The 15,570-nt window shown below is 41.7% G+C and overlaps 1 protein-coding gene across 1 annotated transcript in view; it reads right to left on the bottom strand.

Moving 5' to 3' along the window:
• The window catches only part of SLC49A3 (solute carrier family 49 member 3), a 234,869-nt gene that overhangs the window by 157,718 nt on the left and 61,581 nt on the right, over nt 1–15,570 (bottom strand). The window contains exon 2 of the mRNA XM_053702739.1: nt 13,242–13,400. Within this exon, the coding sequence (XP_053558714.1) occupies nt 13,242–13,400 (159 nt within the window). The remainder of the gene's footprint in view (nt 1–13,241; nt 13,401–15,570) is intronic.

Genomic DNA, 15,570 nt, shown 5'->3' with positions numbered 1-15,570 from the left:
TTAGTTACGTCCGTTAAGATCATACACAACTCAGGTAGATTCTTCTTCTAATGCTGCCTGAGAAAAAACAACACACTCCGGTGCTGTTTAAAATAACAAACTTTTGATTGAAGAAATAAAAACATAATTTATGCTTACCTGATAAATTCCTTTCTCCTGTAGTGTAGTCAGTCCACGGGTCATCCATTACTTATGGGATATTAACTCCTCCCTAACAGGAAGTGCAAGAGGATCACCCAAGCAGAGCTGCTATATAGCTCCTCCCCTCTACGTCACACCCAGTCATTCGACCGAAAACCAAACGAGAAAGGAGAAACTATAGGGTGCAGTGGTGACTGGAGTATAATTTAAAATTTAGACCTGCCATAAAAAACAGGGCGGGCCGTGGACTGACTACACTACAGGAGAAAGGAATTTATCAGGTAAGCATAAATTATGTTTTCTCCTGTTAAGTGTAGTCAGTCCACGGGTCATCCATTACTTATGGGATACCAATACCAAAGCTAAAGTACACGGATGACGGGAGGGACAGGCAGGATCTTTACACGGAAGGAACCACTGCCTGAAGAACCTTTCTCCCAAAAACAGCCTCAGAAGAAGCAAAAGTGTCAAATTTGGAAAATTTGGAAAAAGTATGAAGAGAAGACCAAGTTGCAGCCTTGCAAATCTGTTCAACAGAGGCCTCATTCTTAAAGGCCCACGTGGAAGCCACAGCTCTCGTAGAATGAGCTGTAATTCTTTCAGGAGGCTGCTGTCCAGCAGTCTCATAGGCTAAACGTATTATGCTACGAAGCCAAAAAGAGAGAGAGGTAGCAGATGCTTTTTGACCTCTCCTCTGTCCAGAATAAACGACAAACAGGGAAGAAGTTTGGCGAAAATCTTTAGTTGCCTGTAAATAAAATTTCAGGGCACGGACTACGTCTAGATTGTGCAGAAGTCGTTCCTTCTTTGAAGAAGGGTTAGGGCACAATGATGGAACAACAATCTCTTGATTGATATTCTTGTTAGTGACTACCTTAGGTAAGAACCCAGGTTTAGTACGCAGAACTACCTTGTCTGAATGAAAAATCAGATAAGGAGAATCACAATGTAAGGCCGATAACTCAGAGACTCTACGAGCCGAGGAAATAGCCATTAAAAACAGAACTTTCCAAGATAACAGCTTGATATCAATGGAATGAAGGGGTTCAAACGGAACACTCTGTAAAACGTTAAGAACTAAGTTTAAGCTCCACGGTGGAGCAACAGTCTTAAATACAGGCTTAATCCTGGCCAAAGCCTGACAAAAAGCCTGAACGTCTGGAACTTCTGACAGACGTTTGTGTAAAAGGATGGACAGAGCTGAGATCTGTCCCTTTAAAGAACTTGCAGATAAAACCTTTTCTAAACCTTCTTGTAGAAAAGACAATATCCTAGGAATCCTAACCTTACTCCATGAGTAACTCTTGGATTCGCACCAGTGTAAATATTTACGCCATATCTTATGGTAAATTTTCCTGGTAACAGGTTTCCTAGCCTGTATTAAGGTATCAATTACTGACTCCGAAAATCCACGCTTTGATAAAATCAAGCGTTCAATCTCCATGCAGTCAGCTTCAGAGAAATTAGATTTTGATGTTTGAAAGGACCCTGAATTAGAAGGTCCTGTCTCAGAGGCAGCGACCAAGGTGGACAGGATGACATGTCCACTAGATCTGCATACCAGGTCCTGCGTGGCCACGCAGGCGCTATTAGAATCACCGATGCTTTCTCCTGTTTGATCCTGGCAATCAATCGAGGAAGCATCGGGAAGGGTGGAAACACATAAGCCATCTTGAAGGTCCAAGGTGCTGTCAGAGCATCTATCAGGACCGCTCCCGGGTCCCTGGATCTGGACCCGTAACAAGAAAGCTTGGTGTTCTGGCGAGACGCCATGAGATCCATATCTGGTTTGCCCCAACGTCGAAGTATTTGGGCAAAGACCTCCGGATGAAGTTCCCACTCCCCCGGATGAAAAGTCTGGCGACTTAGGAAATCCGCCTCCCAGTTCTCCACGCCTCGGATGTGGATCGCTGACAGGTGGCAAGAGTGAGACTCTGCCCAGCGAATTATCTTTGAAACTTCCATCATCGCTAGGGAACTCCTTGTCCCTCCCTGATGGTTGATGTAAGCCACAGTCGTGATGTTGTCCGACTGAAACCTGATGAACCTCAGAGTTGCTAACTGAGGCCAAGTCAGAAGGGCATTGAGAACTGCTCTCAATTCCAGAATGTTTATTGGAAGGAGACTCTCCTCCTGAGTCCATGATCCCTGAGCCTTCAGGGAATTCCAGACAGCGCCCCAACCTAGTAGGCTGGCGTCTGTTGTTACAATTGTCCAGTCTGGCCTGCTGAAGGGCATCCCTCTGGACAGATGTGGCCGAGAAAGCCACCATAGAAGAGAATCTCTGGTCTCTTGATCCAGATTCAGCATAGGGGACAAATCTGAGTAATCCCCATTCCACTGACTTAGCATGCACAATTGCAGCGGTCTGAGATGCAGGCGTGCAAAAGGTACTATGTCCATTGCCGCTACCATTAAGCCGATTACCTCCATGCATTGAGCCACTATCGGGTGTGGAATGGAATGAAGGATCCGGCAAGCATTTAAAAGTTTTGTTAACCTGTCCTCTGTCAGGTAAATCTTCATTTCTACAGAATCTATGAGAGTCCCTAAGAAGGGAACTCTTGTGAGTGGCAATAGAGAACTCTTTTCTTAGTTCACTTTCCACCCATGTGACCTTAGAAATGCCAGTACTAACTCTGTATGAGACTTGGCAGTTTGGAAACTTGACGCTTGTATCAGAATGTCGTCTAGGTACGGAGCTACCGATATTCCTCGCGGTCTTAGTACCGCCAGAAGAGAACCCAGAACCTTTGTAAAGATTCTTGGAGCCGTAGCTAACCCGAAGGGAAGAGCTACAAACTGGTAATGCCTGTCTAGGAAGGCAAACCTTAGATACCGGTAATGATCCTTGTGAATCGGTATGTGAAGGTAGGCATCCTTTAAATCCACTGTGGTCATGTACTGACCCCTTTGGATCATGGGTAAGATTGTCCGAATAGTTTCCATTTTGAACGATGGAACTCTTAGGAATTTGTTTAGGATCTTTAAATCCAATATTGGTCTGAAGGTTCCTTCTTTCTTGGGAACCACAAACAGATTTGAGTAAAACCCTTGTCCGTGTTCCGACCGCGGAACCGGATGGATCACTCCCATTAGTAAAAGATCTTGTACACAGCGTAGAAACGCCTCTTTCTTTATCTGGTTTGTTGACAACCTTGAAAGATGAAATCTCCCTTGTGGAGGAGAAGCTTTGAAGTCCAGAAGATATCCCTGAGATATGATCTCCAACGCCCAGGGATCCTGGACATCTCTTGCCCAAGCCTGGGCGAAGAGAGAAAGTCTGCCCCCCACTAGATCCGTTTCCGGATCGGGGGCCCTCACTTCATGCTGTCTTAGGGGCAGCAGCAGGTTTTCTGGCCTGCTTGCCCTTGTTCCAGGTCTGGTTAGGTTTCCAGCCTTGTCTGTAGCGAGCAACAGTTCCTTCCTGTTTTGGAGCAGAGGAAGTTGATGCTGCTCCTGCCTTGAAGTTACGAAAGGCACGAAAATTAGACTGTCTAGCCCTTGGTTTGGCTCTGTCTTGAGGCAGGGCATGGCCCTTACCTCCCGTAATGTCAGCGATAATTTCTTTCAAACCGGGCCCGAATAATGACTGCCCCTTGAAAGGTATGTTAAGCAATTTAGATTTAGAAGTCACATCAGCTGACCAGGATTTTAGCCACAGCGCTCTGCGCGCCTGAATGGCGAATCCGGAATTCTTAGCCGTAAGTTTAGTTAAGTGTACTACGGCATCAGAAATAAATGAATTAGCTAGCTTAAGGGCTTTAAGCTTGAGTGTAATCTCATCCAATGGAGCTGTGTCAAGGGTCTCTTCCAGAGACTCAAACCAAAATGCCGCCGCAGCCGTGACTAGATCCGTTTCCGGATCGGGGGCCCTCACTTCATGCTGTCTTAGGGGCAGCAGCAGGTTTTCTGGCCTGCTTGCCCTTGTTCCAGGTCTGGTTAGGTTTCCAGCCCTGTCTGTAGCGAGCAACAGTTCCTTCCTGTTTTGGAGCGGAGGAAGTTGATGCTGCTCCTGCCTTGAAGTTGCGAAAGGCACGAAAATTAGACTGTCTAGCCCTTGGTTTGGCTCTGTCTTGAGGCAGGGCATGGCCCTTACCTCCAGTAATGTCAGCGATAATTTCTTTCAAACCGGGCCCGAATAAGGTCTGCCCTTTGAAAGGTATGTTGAGCAATTTAGATTTAGAAGTCACATCAGCTGACCAGGATTTAAGCCACAGCGCTCTGCGCGCCTGAATGGCGAATCCGGAGTTCTTCGCCGTAAGCTTAGTTAAATGTACTACGGCATCAGAAATAAATGAATTAGCTAGCTTAAGGACTCTAAGCTTGTCTGTAATCTCATCCAATGTAGCTGAGCTAATGGTCTCTTCCAGAGACTCAAACCAGAATGCCGCCGCAGCCGTGACAGGCGCAATGCATGCAAGGGGTTGCAATATAAAACCTTGTTGAACAAACATTTTCTTAAGGTAACCCTCTAACTTTTTATCCATTGGATCTGAAAAGGCACAGCTATCCTCCACCGGGATAGTGGTACGCTTAGCTAAAGTAGAAACTGCTCCCTCCACCTTAGGGACCGTTTGCCATAAGTCCCGTGTGGTGGCGTCTATTGGAAACATTTTTCTGTATATAGGAGGGGGTGAGAAAGGCACACCGGGTCTATCCCACTCCTTAGTAACAATTTTAGTAAGTCTCTTAGGTATAGGAAAAACGTCAGTACACGTCGGTACAGCAAAATATTTATCCAACCTACATATTTTCTCTGGGATTGCAACCGTGTTACAATCATTCAGAGCCGCTAACACCTCCCCTAGTAATACACGGAGGTTTTCCAGCTTAAATTTAAAATTTGAAATGTCTGAATCCAGTTTATTTGGATCAGATCCTTCACCCACAGAATGAAGCTCTCCGTCTTCATGTTCTGCAATTTGTGACGCAGTATCAGACATGGCCCTAGCATTATCAGCGCACTCTGTTCTCACCCCAGAGTGGTCTCGTTTACCCCTAAGTTCTGGCAATTTAGATAAAACTTCAGTCATAACATTAGCCATGTCTTGTAAAGTGATTTGTAATGGCCGCCCTGATGTACTTGGCGTTACAATATCACGCACCTCCTGAGCGGGAGATGCAGGTACTGACACGTGAGGCAAGTTAGTCGGCATAACTTCCCCCTCGTTCTCTGGTGAATTTTGCTTAACTTGTACAGATTGGCTTTTATTTAAAGTAGCATCAATGCAATTAGTACATAAATTTCTATTGGTCTCCACCTTGGCCTTTGAACATATTGCACAAAGAGATTCCTCTGTGTCAGACATGTTTAAACAAACTAGCAATTAGACTAGCAAGCTTGGAAAATACTTTTCAAATGAATTTACAAGCAATATAAAAAACGTTACTGTGCCTTTAAGAAGCACACAAAAAAACTGTCACTTTGATATAACAATGAACCGGTTTAGTTATAGCAATCAATTTTTCATATGAAATGCATTAATTTAGCAAAGGATAGCACCCATCAGCAAATGGATTATTAACCCCTTAATACCAAAAAACGATTGACAAATCAAATAAATACGTTTTTATCACAGTCAAAGCACAGTCTCACAGGTCTGCTGTGAGTGATTACCTCCCTCAAACTAGTTTTGGAGACCCCTGAGCTCTGTGAGACGTCCTGGATCATGCAGGGAGAATAAGGAAGACTGTGACTGAATTTTTAATGCGTAGTAAAAGCGCCAAAATAGGCCCCTCCCACTCATAATACAGCAGTGGGGAAGCTCAGTAAACTGATTTTATTCAAAATAAACGACAGCCAAGTGGAAAATAATGCCCATAAATTTTCACCAAGTACCTCAGAGAGAAAAACGATTAACCTGCCAGTAAACGTTTTAAATATATGAAATAATAATAAAAGCCTGTTGCTAGTCGCTATCACTGCAGAAAGGCTATAAGTTATATGTATACCGTATTTTCTTAGTGAAGTGCCATTCCCCCGAAATACTTTAGTGCCAACATACATACATAACAGCCTGATACCAGTTGCTACTACTGCATTTAAGGCTGTACTTACATTATATTGGTATTAGCAGTATTTTCTCAGTCAATTCCATTCCTTAGAAAATAATATACTGCAACATACCTCTTTGCAGGTGAACCCTGCCCGCTGTCCCCTGTTCTGAAGTTACCTCGCTCCTCAGAATGGCCGAGAACAGCAAATGGATCTTAGTTACGTCCGCTAAGATCATACACAAACTCAGGTAGATTCTTCTTCTAATACTGCCTGAGAAGAAACAACACACTCCGGTGCTGTTTTAAAACAACAAACTTTTGATTGAAGTAATAAAAAACTAAATTTAATAACCACACTCCTCTGACACATCCTATCTATTAGTTAGGTGCAAGAGAATGACTGGGTGTGACGTAGAGGGGAGGAGCTATATAGCAGCTCTGCTTGGGTGATCCTCTTGCACTTCCTGTTAGGGAGGAGTTAATATCCCATAAGTAATGGATGACCCGTGGACTGACTACACTTAACAGGAGAAAACTAATTTTAATAACCACAGTCCTCTCACACGTCCTATCTATTAGTTAGGTGCAAGAGAATGACTGGGTATGACGTAGAGGGGAGGAGCTATATAGCAGCTCTGCTTGGGTGATCCTCTTGCACTTCCTGTTAGGGAGCAGTTAATATCCCATAAGTAATGGATGACCCGTGGACTGACTACACTTAACAGGAGAAATGTTAATTTTCTATTGTTCTCTCCAAGTATTGTTGATTGGTTTATGGACAGATATAAGATAAAGAAGAAGGTATATGTACACAATGTGATAAAGTAATGAGATCTGATTACAGCTAATTCATATACACAAATAAGCCTTAACTCTGCAGCTGGTAAATAAAGTAATTGGAAACACATTAAGGGAAAAACTATTTTATAGTATACTGTCCCTTTAACATTACTTTTTTTTTCTCTGCAGCTAATTTGTAATGAATTTTTTAATTGCTGCAATAAATTATAAAACTTAAAAAAACATAATTTATGCTTACCTGATAAATTTATTTCTCTTGTAGTGTATCCAGTCCACGGATCATCCATTACTTATGGGAGTTCACCCACAGCAGAGCTGCTATATAGCTCCTCCCCTAACTGCCATATCCAGTCATTCGACCGAAAACATGCAGAGAAAGGAAAAACCATAGGGTGCAGTGGTGACTGTAGTTTAAATGAAAAAATTACCTGCCTTAAAATGACAGGGCGGGCCGTGGACTGGATACACTACAAGAGAAATACATTTATCAGGTAAGCATAAATTATGTTTTCTCTTGTTAAGTGTATCCAGTCCACGGATCATCCATTACTTATGGGATACCAATACCAAAGCTAAAGTACACGGATGAAGGGAGGAACAAGGCAGGTACTTAAACGGAGGGTACCACTGCCTGAAAAAAAAAACCCTTTCTCCCAAAAATAACCTCCGAAGAAGCAAAGTATGAAGCGCAGACCAAGACGCCGTCTTGTAAATCTGTTCAACAGAAGCCTCATTTTAAAAAGGCCCAAGTGAAAGCCACAGCTCTAGTAGAATGAGCTGTAATCCCTTCAGGAGGCTGCTGTCCAGCAGTCTCATAAGATAAACGAATTATGCTTTTAACCAAAAAGAAAGAGAGGTTGCTGAAGTCTTTTGACCTCTCCTCTGTCCAGAGTAGACAACAAACAAAGTAAATGTTTGATGAAAATCTGAAGAAGCTTGTAAGTAAAACTTTAAAGCACGAACCACGTCCCAATTGTGTAATAGACGTTCCTTCTTTGAAGAAGGATTAGGATACAAGAATGGAACAACACTCTCTTGAGTGATATTCTTGTTAGATACCACCTTAGGTAAAAAACCCAGGTTTTATACGCAGGACTACCTTATCCGTACAGAGGACCAGATAAGGAGAATCACATTGTAAAGCAGATCACTCGGAGACTCTACGAGCCGAGGAATATCTACCAATAAGGAACTTCCCAAGATAAAATGTTTGATATCTATGGAATGAAGAGGTTCAAACGGAACTCCTTGAAGAACCTTAATAATCAGGTTTAAGCTCCATGGCGGAGCAACAGGTTTAAACACAGGCTTGGTTCTAACCAAAGCCTGACAAAATGCCTGAACGTCTGGAGTATCTGTCAGACGCTTGTGCAAAAGAATAGACAGAGTAGGAATCTGTCCTTTTAAGGAACTAACTGACAATCCTTTTCTCAAAATCATCTTGGAGAAAAAATAGTATCCTGGGAATCCTGACTTTACTCCATGAGTAACCCTTGGATTCATACCAATAAGATATTTACGCCATATCTATGTTAAATTTTCCTAGTGACAGGCTTTCATGCCTGTATTAAGGTATCAATGACTGACTCGGAGAAGCCATGCTTTGATAACATCAAGCGTTCAGTCTCCAGGCAGTCCATCTCAGAGAAGTTAAATTTAGATGGTTGAAAGGACCCTGAGGTAGAGGGTCCTGTCTCAGAAGCAGAGACCATGGTGGAAAGGATGATATGTCCAGCAGATCTGCATACCAGGTCCTGCGTGGCCACGCAGGCGCTGTCAAAAACACCAAAGCACTCTCCTGCTTGATGTTGTGCAAACACCTCCGGAGGGAATTCCCACTCCCCCGGATGAAAAGTCTGACGACTTAGAAAATCCGCCTCCCAGTTCTCAACACCTAGGATATGGATAGCTGATAGACAAGAGTGAGTCTCTGTCCAGAGAATTATTTTAAGACTTCTAGCATCGCTAGGGAACTTCTGTTCCCCCTTGATGGTTGATGTAAGCCACAGTCGTGATATTGTCCGACTGAAATCTGATGTACCTCAGAGTTGCTAACTGAGGCCAAGCCTGAAGAGCATGGAATATCGCTCCCAGTTCCAGAATATTTATTAGGAGTGTCTCCTCCTGAGTCCACTATCCCTGAGCCTTCAGGGAGTTCCAGACTGTATCCCAACCTAAAAGGCTGGCATCTGTTGTAACAATTGTCCCATCTGACCTGCGGAAGGTCATACCCTTGGACAGATGGATCCGAGATAGCCACCAGAGAAGAGAATCTCTGGCCTCTTGGTCCAGATTTAACAGGGGGACAAATCTTTGTAATCCCAGTTCCACTGACTGAGCATGCATAGTTGCAGCGGTCTGAAATGTAGGTGTGCAAACGGTACTATTACCTTTCCGCTACCATTAAGCCGATTACATTCATGTACCGAGCCACCGAAGGGCGCGGATGGAATGAAGAACACGGCAGAAATTTAGAAACTTTGACAACCTGGACTCCGTCAGGTAAATTTTCATTTCTACAGAATCTATCAGAGTCCCTAGGAAGGAAAACCTTGAGATTGGGGATAGAGAACTCTTTCCTTGTTCACTTTCCACCCATGCGATCTCAGAAATGCCAGTACTACGTCCGTATGAGACTTGGCAATTTGGATGTTTGACGCCTGTATCAGGATGTCGTCTAAATAAGGGGCCACTTCTATGCCCCGCGGCCTAAGGTTCGCCAAAGCAACCCCAGAACCTCCATAAAGATTCTTGGGGCTGTAGTTAACCCAAAGGAAAGAGCTACAAACTGGCAATGCCTGTCTAGAAAAGCAAACCTGAAAAACGATGGTGATCTTTATGCATCGTAATGTGAGGATAAGCATCCTTCAAATCCATTGTAGTCCTCTATTGACTCTCCTGGATAATAGTTAAGATGGTACGAATAGTTTCCATCTTAAATGATGGAATTCTGAGGAATATGTTTAAGATCTTTAGATCCAAAATAGGTCTGAAGGTTCCCTCTCCTTGGGAACCACAAACAGATTTGAGTAAAACTCTGTCCCTGTTCCTCTCTTGGAACTGGATGGGTCTCGTACACAATGTAAGAATGCCTCTTTCTTTATCTGGTTTGCAGATAATTGTGAAAGGTGAAATCTCCCCTTTTTTGGGGGGGAAGCTTTGAAATCCAGAAGATATCTCTGGGATATAATTTCCAATGCCCAGGGATCCTGGGCATTTCTTGCCCACGCCTGGGCGAAGAATGAAAGTCTGCCCCCTACAGGATCCGTTACCGGATAGGGGGCCATTCCTTCATGCTGTCTTAGAGGCAGCAGCAGGCTCCTTGGCCTGCTTATCTTTGTTCCAGGTCCGGTTGTCTCCAGACCGTCTTGGACTGAGCAAAAGTTCCCTCTTGTTTTGCCTAAGAGGAAGTTGATGCCACACCTGCCTTGAAGTTTCGAAAGGCACGAAAATTAGACTTTTTGGCCCTTGATTTGGACCTGTCCTGAGGAAGGGCATGACCTTTTCCTCCAGTGATATTAGCAATAATCTCCTTCAAACCAGGCCCTAATAGGGTCTGCCCCTTGAAGGGACGTTAAGTAGCTTATTTATTAAAGCCACGACAGCTGACCATGATATAAGCCATAGCGCGCTGTGCGCGCCAGTATAGTAAAAACAGAATTCTTAGCCGTTAGTTTAGTCAAATGAACAAAGGCATCAGAAACAAAGGAATTGGCTAGCTTAAGTGCTCTAAGCTTGTCAAGTATATTCATCCAATGGAGTCGCTACCTGTAAAGCCTCATCCAGAGACTCCAACCAGAACGCCGCAGCAGCAGTGACAGGAGCAATGCATGCAAGGGGCTGCAGGATAAAACCTTGTTGAATAAACATTTTCCTAAGGTAACCCTCTAATTTTTTATCCATTGGATCTAAAAAAGCACAACTGTCCTTGACAGGGATAGTGGTACGTTTAGCTAGAGTAGAAACTCTTCTCTCCACCTTAGGAACTGTCTGCCATAAGTCCCGTGTGGTGGCATCTGTTAGAAACATTTTTCTAAAAATAGGAGGGGAAGAGAACGGCACACCTGGTCTATCTCATTCCTTATTAATAATTTCTGTAAACCTCTTTAGGTATTGGAAAAACATCAGTACACACCGGCACTGCATAGTATTTATTCAGTCTACACAATTTCTCTGGCACTGTGATTGTAACTCAGTCATTCAGAGCCGCTAAAACCTCCCTGAGCAACAAGTGGAGGATCTCAAGCATAAATTTTAAATGTAGAAATATCGGAATCAGGTTAAATCATCTTCCCTGAGTCAAAAATATCACCCACAGACTGAAGCTCCCCTCAGCTTCTGCATATTGTGAGGCAGTATCAGACATGGATCTTAACGCATCTGTATGCTCTGTATCTACCCCCAGAGCTATCTTGCTTTCCTTTAATTTCAGGTAGTCTGACTAATACCGCTGCCAGAGTATTATTCATAACTTTCGCCATGTCTTGTAAAATAAACGCTATGGGCGCCCTTGATGTACTTGGCGCCATTTGAGCGTGAGTCCCTGAAGCGGGAGTCGAAGAGTCTGACACGTGGGGAGAGTTAGTCGGCATAACTTCCCCCTTGACAGAATCCTCTGGTGATAATTTTTTTTAAAAAAAAAACAAAAAAATTATCTTTATTGCTTAACATGAAATTAGTACATTTGGTACACATTCTAAAATGTGGTTCCACCATGGCTTTTAAACATAATGAACAAGGAGCTTCCTCTATGTCAGACATGTTTGTACAGACTAGTAATGAGACTAGTAAGCTTGGAAAACACTTTAAATCAAGTTAACAAGCAAATATAAAAAACGTTACTGTGCCTTTAAGAGAAACAAATTTTGTCAAAATTTGAAAAACAGTGAAAAAAGGCAGCAAATCAAACGAAATTTTTACAGTATATGTAATAAGTTAACAGAGCATTGCACCCACTTGCAAATGGATGATTAACCCCTTAATGCAAAAAACAGATTAAAAAAAACCACATAGACGTTTTTTAACAGACACAACAAACTGCCACAGCTGTGCTGTGGCTTACCTTCCCTATAAACGATTTTGGAAGCCTTTTTAGCCCTTTAGAGATGTCCTGTAGTATTCATGGGACTGCTGAGGGAAGCTGGATGATTCATTTTGTAATTTTAACTGCGCAAAAAAGCGCTAAAATAGGCCCCTCCCACTCATATTACAACAGTGGAAAGCCTCTAGGCAAAATTTAAGCCAGCCATGTGGAAAAAAACTAGGCCTTAATCAAGTTTTATCACCAAAGCATATATAAAAACGATTAAACATGCCAGCAAACGTTTTATATTGCAAATTTATAAGAGTATATAACTCTGATAGTAAGCCTGATACTAGTCGCTATTAAATCACTGTCTTAGGCTTAACTTACATTAATCCGGTATCAGCAGCATTTTCTAGCAATTCCATCCCTAGAAAAAAACTTATAACTGCACATACCTTATAGCAGGATAACCTGCACGCCATTCCCCCTCTGAAGTTACCTCACTCTTCAGACATAAGTGAGAACAGCAGTGGATCTTAGTTACTTCTGCTAAGATCATAGAAACACGCAGGCAGATTCTTCTTCTAAATGCTGCCTGAGAGAAAATAGTACAACTCCGGTACCATTTAAAAACAATAAACTTTTGATTGAAAAAAAAACTAACTATCTTACACCACTTTCCTCTTACTACCTCCAGCTATGTTGAGAGCTTGCAAGAGAATGACTGGATATGGCAGTTAGGGGAGGAGCTATATAGCAGCTCTGCTGTGGGTGAACTCTTGCAACTTCCTGTTGGGAAGGAGAATATCCCATAAGTAATGGATGATCCGTGGACTGGATACACTTAACAATAGAAATTGCTTTATTCTCCAGTTAAGCAACACATTGTAGTTGAGCTGGGGTTTTAGTGTCACTGCCTAATATAAATTTGAATTTCCTTTCAAAATGACCTGCAGTAAATTTGTCACAAAAAAAATGTCATCCCTGAAAGTGAAAAAAAATGTTTTGCCTCTAGTTCATTCACATTCTATCACTCACTTCCTTCACTCTCCCAGTCTCTCCCTATCTCTCTCAACCGGTCTCCATCTTCTTCCTTCACAATCACTAAGAATCACCAACAACATCAAATTAAAACAAGGCTGTGTGTAGTGCATTCTGTGTGGTAAATGGTATTATGTATGTACACATGTGCACTCAATTCCACATCAGCTTTAATGGAGTGCAACTGAAATGTAATATACCTTAGGGGAATGTTTAAAAGAATTATACTTACAGAAGATTTTAATCCCAATGTGTCCAGCAGCCATGATGCTCCAAATCCCACTGGTATAGATATAACAAGATATACGAGGGAAAATAAATTGACGATATCCAGGGGTATGCTAAAGAAGCTTGCTGTTAAATCTGCCACTGGAGCAAAGCTGATCCACAGCTAAAAAGCAAAACATAGGACAAAAACTAAATGTCAGAAGTTGCAGATTATATCTTTAGAGGATCATTCAAAAATAGAAAATTCAGCATCATATAAGCCGAAGGCTTTAACAAAAGGGTCCCTGTGATGTGAAAACTTAACATTTATTCCCTCTCCCTCTTCAGTGTCTATTTATGATTTCTGAAATAACTTTCTATGAGGTAACTGCATACACCTTAAAGGGACACAAATCACAATTTCTTCTTTCATGATTTGGGTAGGGCATGGAATTTTATACAACTTTCTAATGTACTGCTATTATCACATTTTCTTCTTTCTCTTTGCATCTTTTGTTGAAAAGCAGGGAGGTAAGCTCATGTGCTGCTCATTTCTGAAGCACTATATGGCAGCAGTTGCAAGAGTACTAGCTGACAACACTATTTCCTGTCATGTAGTGTTTCAGAAACCTACCTAGGTATCTCGTCAACAAAGAATACCATGGGAATTAAGCAAATTTTATAATAGAAGAAAATTGGGGTTGTTGTTTTTTTTGGGGCGTGTTTGTTAATTTTATTATTTATCTAAATCACCAAACAATGTTTTTTGGTTTTCATATCCCTTTAAATCACTTCATCTGTAAACTTGACACTTTTGTACTAAAAACAATATTTACCATGAAAGTGCAGCACGCATACACGTAACTAAAAGCTGTTTTCATTTACACTGAAAGTATTATTGCAGTATTGGTTTTGTACCTATTAATAACAAGGAAATAAGCTGACAATGAAGCTATATATTGCAAGGCAAGATTTAAAGATATTTTTGTAATTTTTATCTATATCTCACAACTAGTATTATTTATTAAATGCTAAAATATTCCAAATATTCATAGTTCTATGCCATTAGGTGCAGGACTTACATAGTAATACTTTGATATACAATTATATACAACAATGATTGTCAGCTTCCTAGCACATGGGGGCCACGGTTCAATATTTAAGAAAAAAGTTCAGTGGAACAGAGCCAGATTTAGGTAAGTTGCAGGGTACCCACGTTTTGCTCTTATTCCCTGCAGAGGGTTCTTTTAAGAGGTGTTCACCACAAAGCACACATTTTTAGTACCATTTTTTCCTAGGGTCACAAAAATCATAGCACACGTTATTAGTTCTGCTTTTCCCAAAGGGCAACACAAACTAGTGCCAAGGGCCACAATTAGCCCTTTGGCTATCCCTGAAGCAGTTTTAGGATTAGGACACAAAGAAAGGACAACAATCTCTCTAATGTTTTCTGAAGAAATAACTTTGGGCAAAAAAATCTAAAGTATTCCGTAAAAATGCCTTATCCTAATGAAAAACAAGATAAGTAGGATAACGAGAAAGAGCAGATGACTCTGAAACTCTTCTAACAGAAGAGATAGCCAAAAGGAATAAAACCTTCAAAGAAAGCAATTTAATAGTCACCTTATGCATAGGTTCAAAAGGAGGAGCCTGCAAAACCCTTAACACCAGGTTAAGATTCCATAGAGGACAGATTGGCTTAATCACAGGCTTAAAGGGATGGGAAATTCAAATAATATACTAAGTGCCACTTGATGTAAAAATAAAAAATAATATGAGTTTAGTTCATAAAAAAAAACAATTTTACAACTTACTATAGTAAATTATTTAAAAGCGCAACTTTCCTATGTTATCCACCGCCAGCCCCAACACAAAGACCATTTTTTTCTCTCTTGAGTGACGTTTTTTTCACTGTCCAATCAAAGCCATGGCGTTTTGGCATGTTTCAATAGAAAAAAAAAAATCTTTTGCGCATGCGTTAGCGATAGGGTTGCCACCCGTCCCTTAAAATACAGAACACTTATAAGTTACACATGCTGCAGGGTGTGCAGGGAGGAATATAAATAGTGCTGTCCAGAAACACAATGCATGTTCCTCCTTGCACACCCTGTAGTATGTGTAACTCATAAGTGTCCAGGAAAACATAGCTGAGGTGGCAACCCTAGTTAGCGATGTCATGCTTCTTGTCTGCTTTCATGACTCGCATATGCGCATTACAATTTTGAAGAGACGCGCACACGGAGCGCATATTTTGTATGATGATCATGATTTTGTATTGGGTGATCGTTAGCTTTGATGTATGTGTGTGTGTGTGTGTATATATATATATATATATATATACACACAGGGAGTGC

This window comes from Bombina bombina, chromosome 2 (genome assembly GCF_027579735.1).
Source record: "Bombina bombina isolate aBomBom1 chromosome 2, aBomBom1.pri, whole genome shotgun sequence".
Lineage (NCBI taxonomy): Eukaryota > Metazoa > Chordata > Amphibia > Anura > Bombinatoridae > Bombina > Bombina bombina.
This window is presented reverse-complemented; position numbering and strand designations above follow the sequence as displayed.